This window comes from Vicia villosa, linkage group LG1, assembly GCF_029867415.1.
Source record: "Vicia villosa cultivar HV-30 ecotype Madison, WI linkage group LG1, Vvil1.0, whole genome shotgun sequence".
Taxonomy (NCBI): Eukaryota; Viridiplantae; Streptophyta; class Magnoliopsida; order Fabales; family Fabaceae; genus Vicia; species Vicia villosa.
This window is the reverse complement of record NC_081180.1, coordinates 237721137-237729452: the sequence shown is the minus strand read 5'-3', so window position 1 is coordinate 237729452 and position 8316 is coordinate 237721137. Positions and strand designations below refer to the sequence as shown.

The 8316-nt window shown below is 33.5% G+C and overlaps 1 protein-coding gene across 2 annotated transcripts; it reads right to left on the bottom strand.

Moving 5' to 3' along the window:
- Positions 1-784: 784 nt before the first annotated feature.
- LOC131623915 (protein STRUBBELIG-RECEPTOR FAMILY 3-like) lies at positions 785-5866 on the bottom strand. Of its 2 annotated transcripts, none has more exons than XM_058894912.1 (15): positions 5781-5866; positions 5313-5458; positions 4840-4969; positions 4644-4712; positions 4197-4262; positions 4007-4078; positions 3832-3903; positions 3674-3739; positions 3498-3563; positions 2713-3409; positions 2353-2624; positions 2128-2266; positions 1879-2015; positions 1619-1775; positions 785-1432 (listed from the first exon to the last, which is right to left on the bottom strand). In XM_058894912.1, coding segments are annotated over exons 1-15 (2154 nt in total). In that variant the 5' UTR covers positions 5783-5866; the 3' UTR covers positions 785-1369. The 2 variants fall into 2 exon arrangements, with proteins under 2 accessions (XP_058750895.1, XP_058750898.1); XM_058894915.1 differs by lacking the exon at positions 5781-5866 and adding an exon at positions 5559-5748.
- Between the last annotated feature and the right edge of the window lie 2450 nt (positions 5867-8316).

Below are 8316 nucleotides of genomic sequence, written 5' to 3'. Positions count from 1 at the left end.
ATATATATTTAAGAGCACTTATGTAATTTCAGGTCTAAGCGGGTGCGGTTTCGGGTACGAATTTCACACTACTCAAACCCACACACGAAATATCTTGTGGCACCCAAATCCGAACTCACTCAACTCGAGTTTTCATCCATTGACTCGGATTCGGATACGGGTGGACCTTGCGAATTTGGGTCTACCTGTCATCCCTAGGCAAAACGGATCTAACCCGTCAAGCATGTCCGTTTTGTCCCACTTTTTTATGACACACCAAAATTTTATATCTACACCCTCTAATATGTTCGCGCCACTCCACCCTTTTTGAAACTGACATTCACGTGAAAATTATAAGGTTTTAGACCCATATCCTCAAACATATACCACCCGCACCCACAATGTAGGCTGGAAAAACCCATTTGACAGCTCTAATTAGTGTTGACTCAACTATCACTTACATTTATACTTAAGACATGACATAATATTCTTTAGCAATTTATTTCCATTGCTTCATACACAAATTTTTTTATATAAAATTAAATCAAAACATCATAGCAGTTCTATGATTAGAAGTGGGGAAAGAGAATAGTAACCAAAATCTAAAAGTGATGCTTTTTTATCAATCACACTCCATGTTATTACTTTAAAAAAGCACAAAAATCCAAAGCAAGAAAGAGTAAAGGATCTGTCTTTTTGAAGTGCTTAAGCTTTTTTCTCAAATTTCTCAAATATAAAACATACACCTACATACACAAAAATATAGCATTGTTGCATTTACCAAAAAAATAAATTCAAACCAATGTGTCAAAAATAAAAAGACCAAAAAGACCAATATCTTATGAAGGGTAAACCATTGTTGTTGATTTCTAGTTGTTTCCCAACAGCAACAAACAACCCTACTTTTATAACATGACATTGCTCAAAATCATGTGTCTATGTTTGGTAACACGGTGCGCCACCACTACTACACGTTTAAGGTTTTTTTCACCGTGATTTTGAGAAGCTTTTATAACATGACATTGCCCAAAATCATGTGTCTATGTTTGGTAACACGGTGCGCCACCACTACTGCACGAATAAGGCGTTTTTTCACCGTGATTTTGAGAAGCTGGTATGTGTAGCTTCTGTTCTACCATGATTTATAAGTTTTCCAAACACACAAATCATTTGTACAAAAGATGAATGGCATGCTCAAATCATCATGAACTGAACCATGCCATCTTTGACAAACTAGCATCAATAATGAACAATGATGCAAAAAAACTAACTCACATCATTCCTGCTACTAATTACAATTGTTAGCTTATCAAGATCTCGCACCAAATTAATGAAAAATAGATCGATAGAGTCCAGAAACGGAGTTCATCGTATCCATGTATTCGTCCTTCTACATCGTTAGCAAGAGATCCTGAACAATTTCAGACATAGCTGGCCGGAATTCAGGTTCACGCTGAAAACAAAAATAAAAACGAATGAAAGGCGAGTAGACGATATCTGATAAGCAACAACATGTTACAGTTAAATTAGCATATTATGCGACACGGAAACATCGACAAATGTGTCTCCGAGTTTATAGCCAATATGTTACTTAGTGGTTTAACAATTCCTGTTGATCCTAGTTGCACATTTAGATTACCTGAATACACGACGAAACAATATCTGCAAAACGCGACAAGGACTTCATAGAATATGATCCATTTAAGTGAGGGTCAACCATTTTCGACAATGCATCAATGTCATGCAGTTGAGGTACTGCCCATCTCACCAAAAACTGCTCTCCGCGAGGCCGTGACCTGTAAAATATGTACATTGAATTAGCAAAATACGGCTTCGCTTCAAGCTGAACTGTAAAAAAGTTGAGAAAAACGAACAAATTTGCAAAATGAGATTAATCACCTGTCGTGCGATTTTCTTCCCGTGAGAAGTTCTAGCATTACAACCCCGAAACTAAACACATCACTTTGCTGTGTATAACTTCCAGACTCAAATTCTGGAGCACTGTAACCGTAAGCTGTGAGGAGGCGTCCAGATAACTGAAATCGATGTAATGTTAGTCAGGAAAGTAACAAAAACGGAACAATCGGAGACACAATCGGATAAAAGTAACTGAATTTTTAATCAAAGGAGTTGAAATTAAAGAGATACCTGGCCAACGGCGCCAGAAGATAGCAAATGACCTAATCCACAATCAGAGACACACACTTCCGACTTTTCATTCAGGAGAACATTAGCAGACCGAAAATTCCGATGTACAATGGGCGGCTGGAAATTCTCATGCAGATACCTGATCCATAGAAAAAAAATAAAATAAAAAATCGATCTTTGTTAACATAAAATGAAATTCGAGATTGAGTTGTTCACTAAACTCACTCTAAAGCCCTTGCAGCACCAAGTGCGACCTTAATGCGTTCATTCCATGGAAATTTAATACAGTGTTCATCATCACCGTGAAGTGCATCTTGTAGGGTTCCGTTATTACAATACTCGTATATAAGTAATCGTTGATTATACTCAGCACAGTAGCCGACAAGCTTTGCAATATTAACATGCTGGATTTTTGAGATGCTAGATACCAATTGAAGAAACTGTTCGTCGGTCTGGTCCTTGAAAGCTCTAGTGTCCAGTTTCTTCACCGCCAATAGCTACAGAGATAATTCAAAAGATATAAGCATGTGAAGCCGGGAAAATGACATAAAGCGGTATATTGCTTATTAACCGGACGAATACTACCTTTCCATCAGGGAGCTCGGCTCTATATACAGATCCGAGAGTGCCTTCACCAATAAGATTTTCTTGGGAAAAGCTATTTGTATATTGTTGAAGTGATGCAACGGTATACATTTTGACGGAACTTGTCATGATTTTTCGTTCAGTGGCATTGGTAGTTACTGCGGAATTGACAGTGACCTTCTCAACGGGAACTATTGGCAGAGGATGTGGTGGTGGCTGCAGGAGCGGAGGTTTGGAAACATTATTGTATTCCGAAGTTGCAGATACAGTGTTGACATAACGATCTTGTTCATCCTGAACCTTTGGAACCGAATTCGTTCTCCTATTTGGAACTTCATTGAAACGCGATGTTTTCTCAGCTGCGTCATTGTGAGTAGGTTTATGCAAAGTATTTGGAAAAGCCTCCACATCAAGCTTCTGAGAGTTTTTATCTTTCGGGTTTCTCTTACAGCACCACGCTGTACAAACACAAATTCCCAAAGCGATAAATATTAATACACCGGCACCGGCAATCCAAAAGCCGTGCTTTGCTAGGAAAGACTTCTTAACATTTCCAGGCGACGGTGATGGGAAGTCAGAAGGACTATAAACCACATGCCAGGGTGATTCTTCGGGAGATAGACCGGTAACTTCAGGTGAGGGGGCTAAAGCAGGCAGCGTCGGAATAATAGAAGTATTAAACGGATTCCCGTCTTTTCTGCAAGGAATATGCTACTATGTTAACCGGAATGATGAAAGATTTTGAAATGAGGTAATAAAAGAATTCCGTTGAAACCATTACTTACTTCAAATTAGGGATGTTCAACACGTTCGGAGGAATTGGCCCGGAGAATAAATTATTCTCGATATTCCTACAAATTAGTAAAAATTCACGAATTAAACGACAAAATATATTTTCTACTTTCTATGCATTGTTGCAGGATATGGATAATAAGAATTATTTTGATAGTAAGAATTGTACAATTCCTCGAGTGGAAGGTCTTGCAAAACTAAAAGGGTCCCTCCGAGTTGATTGTTCTGCAACCGTCTGCAAATGAAAATTAACAAAATAAATAATAACAAATCCTCATAGAAAAAGCATGAAAATGTAATCTATTCTTTGCGAGAAAATTTGCTTACAAAGCTGTAAGAGATGATAAACTCCCCATTGATGAAGGAAGCTCGCCGGTCAAGTTGTTATCGGCCAAATCCCTGCGTCATAGCACAATAGAGTTTCATAAATAGTGTATGCCAAAACACGAGAAATATCAATATGGATATGGCGTTACAAGATGCGGGAATATTTTTCACTCACAAGGTTGCCAAAAAAGATAATAAGGATAAGGCATCGGGAATGCTTCCATTTAACCGATTTCTTGCCAGAGACCTATATGTTAAAAGAAGGGAGGAAGAGAAAAAGGTTTACTCAGTACTTATGGATCTGGCAACAAACAATATTAATAATTACAAGAATCATGAACTTAGAAATGATATCGAAAACATACAAGCTCGTTAAAGTAGGGGGTAAAGTGAACGGAATGGCACCTCCAATATGGTTGTTGCTAAGATCACTGCACAATGTAAAACAGAAAGCATCATGAGGTTTCTACTTTCTAGTAAGATAAAACTGATTCCTCTAATCACCCGTGACATTGGAATATAAGATCATATCTATGTAGCACTGACACTTCATATTGAAGACGTGTCTGGTGTCCAACACTTGTCAGGGCCCGACACCGCAAGACACTGGCACATGCGGTTACATTTAAGTATCTCACTTTCTCAAATTATTATCTGTGTCGAGGTATCAGAGTCAGTGCTTCATAGGAGCCAAGTGCAACATGGCAGAACAACACATTTTTAAATCACATTGGACAAAGATAGTTTGGAATTTTGTGATTTTGAAAAACAAAAAACTAACATGTACTATAATTTTGAATATTGACACTTACAGTTCTATAATGGATGGAAAATCCAAATTACTGCCGAGCTCTCCACCCAAATTCAAGCCTACCAGTCGTCTGTCAACCCAAATAAGTCTTATCAGTTATCATCGTAATCGTATCATTACCGTTTGAAACCAATTACGAAAAACAACAACACAATACATTAACAAATCAAAATTCAAGAAAGGGTGAATAACCATACATGGAAGTTATGTTGGTGAAGACACATTCCACACCTTGCCAAATTTCTAAACATGGATCCCCTCCCTCAGGCTTCCACCCTAGAAGAGGCGGTGACTCCATAGCAGCATATAGACTATTGAGTGCTGCAACTGTAATGTGACCATTACACAAGTTAGTTGATTTGAGCTAACGGTTAAACCAGTCATAGAATTAGGAGTTCAAACCCATGTGAAGCGAAAAATAGGGTTTTGAAAAACAGTCCGCGGCCGCAGAAATGGTTTTGGCAGATACAGATACCGATGCCACCATTATCACCGCTTTTTCGATTAAAGTAAAAATTGTAATTAGTAATTCACACCGCGACGACCGCAATCAGTGTCGCGAGAGTGGTACCAAACGAAATTGCGAAAGCCTTTACTCTCGCGAAGCTTTTTAAAACACAATTCATATAATATTTTAACAAAAACAAAGAATGAGAAGCATATACAATACCATCAACAGGGTCAGTTTCTGCAACACAGAAACTTCCCATTAGAATCACAATCATGGAGGTAACAAAAATTGGCACATGCAACTCCGATTTCGAAAACCCCATTTTCTCAAAAGATAAAAAGCTTCCACCTTTGAAGCCAAAACACCTACACAAAACCAAGTGAAGCTCAAAACTCAGAATCAGAACAAAACAAAAGGTGGAAACTTTACCAAGAATTTGAGATAATTCTGAGAAAGCAAACAAACCCTTTTGAAGAATGAATCCTAAATGAAAGGGAATATCCAAAACCGCAGAGAAAATTGAGTAATGAAAAAAGGGTTATGTGTGTAATATGGTGAATGAAAATTGAAAATGATGGAACATGTGACGAGAAACAAAATATGTGAGAATTAAGGAAGTGTTAGGAAAAACCTTAAATGTGGTTTTAGTGTTTTGTATAGTAGAGTAGCATTGTGCAAAGTACTTACATTACATGCACTACTAGTGTGACACTTTCTCTCTCTTGTGTTTTTTTGCGTTGCTTTTTCTCTCTCTAACCTCAAAAGAAGGGAAGAAGGACCAGAAGTACGCTTTGATTGAGGATGTTATTTATAATAGGGTCCACAGATTCTGCCGCATGAGATTGAGAACAAGAAACAGAATGATGCTATGTTGTGTACAAGATTCTTGTAACATTTTAGATTCCTAATTTTGAATAAAATTTGTTTTTTTTTTTAATATTTAAAATTTTCAAATTATTTTGTTTGATTTTATTTGATTGTGATGATTTGATGAAATCATATATACTTATTGAGATGCAATTTCGATAGATGTTTTAATCAATTGTATTTATTGATTTTAGAATTTTTTTAGGTATTATTATTATTATATTTAAAAATTTTAAATTATAGTTAATTTTATTTAATAATAAAATATATATATTTGGGAATTACATTGTGATTTTTCTAAATTAATTTTTAGATTTATTATACTTTTCAATAAAGAAATTGTTAACTTATTTACGCTACTAGTATATTATAATTATGAGAAATAAAAAAATAGTATTATTAAGAGATTGAATATTTGACCAAAGGTTTATATTCAAATAATTCGACTAATACTTATAAGTTGAACTATTCCATTTATTTCTCATTAAATTATTAAAATAAATGTTATAATGTTGAAATAATTGTTTGTAATTAATGAAAACTTTCAATATTTTGAATTGGAATGACATATTACTATTTCTTTTACTTTTTTTGAATTGGTAATTTTTATTTAATTTATTTTATAATTAAAAAGTGTTTTGGGACTCTGGTTACGAGATTAAAAAAATAAATTGAACATTCCTTAAGAAATTAAAAAAATAATATTTTAAAAAATAAAGTGTATTCAATGCATTGAAAATGAAAGTAATTAATTTTTTTAAAAAAAATTTTGTGTGTACTCAATGTTTAGAAAATTTTTTTATTTGGAATTTCTAACCAGTACGAATTAATAAGGGTGTTCGCGGTTTGATTTGGATTGATTTTGAGACAAAAAATCATTTGATCCAAAGATATATAGAGCATGTGGTTTAGTTCGATTTTTAAATGACAAAAAGAAAAATTCAATCCAATCTAATTCAATTTATGCAGTTTACTTAGGTTCGATTGCTACTTGAAAATATGCCAATAAAGTTTACCGAGAGAAATCCACGAAGTGTCCAAATATGTATGTCAATGTTATGTTGTGATTTGAGATAATCAAAGAAATTAAGAAATCTGCATTTTACAATTCTGCTATTGAGAAATCAAAGAAATTATGTTGTGATTAGCATAATTGCAAACAAGTGTTGTTATTCTATAGCTGCCGAATTATTAGCATAAATATAACAAATGTTACTATTATTACGGGCTACATAATTTTATAATCATATTAGCTTGTTTGTTTTAGCTTTAAAAAAATAGATTTTTTGTATTTTTTAAAATAGATTTTTCAAAACCGTTTTTTAAAATATTCCAAATTTTTTTTGTATTCGTTTTTTCTAAAACGAAACACTAATTTTGACATCCTATAACATAAACATACATTATTGAAGATTAAAATTTAGTCAAAATCGCTATTTTTAAAAAAGTTGTATATCAAAAATGATTTTTATAAAAGTCTATTTGAAATAGTTTCAAAATTAAGTGATTTGTTGAAATTTTGATATCCAATTTGTTTTTCATAAATAGATGAAATACCTAAAATCACATTTTAAGAATAACTATTCAAACAAAATTTTCATTTGAAGCTTTTATAAAATGTTTCTTTGTAAAAAAAAATTTCACAAAATTATGTAACACTATAAAAATCATTTTTAAACAAAGCCAAAACAAACGCGCCTGCATAATTTCATAATTATCAATTCTATTAATAATTATTTTATAGTTTCATAATTTCATAATATTTTTCAAAATTTCATAATTGCATTTTATTCAACAGAAAACAACACAGCTTTAACAAAACAATAGCAGAATTGCATGATCAAAGCATAAGTATTAAATAGAATTGCATCAAAAGTATAGGTATTCAAGAGTTCCAGTAGCAACAAAATTTCAACATAATTGATTATCAAAATAACAATTTTTCTAATTAGCATACAGTAGATCCAGCTTGAAAATCAAAATCACGTTTCCTATAAAAGTCTTCACAATTCTTTCACAATGCGGATATTAACATATTAGAGTTTAACCTAACTCATCCTTACAAAACCAGTTGGTAAGATGAGGAGTATCCCTATATATATACTATTTTAATGCTCTATCTCCAACCAATGTGGGACTTTAGGATCTTCATAATACAACAGCTAATCAGAATCTATATCAGATACACCTTCATTCAATTGTGGGATTGGAGCAAGTTCTACAAAAACAAAGATAAATATTAATCAATATGAAAGAATAACAACGCTCAACAAAAAAATAATACAAGTTATAAGTAAATTACCTAATTTCAAATTTTCTAACTCATCCACAAGCTCTTCAATATCTACTGACACCG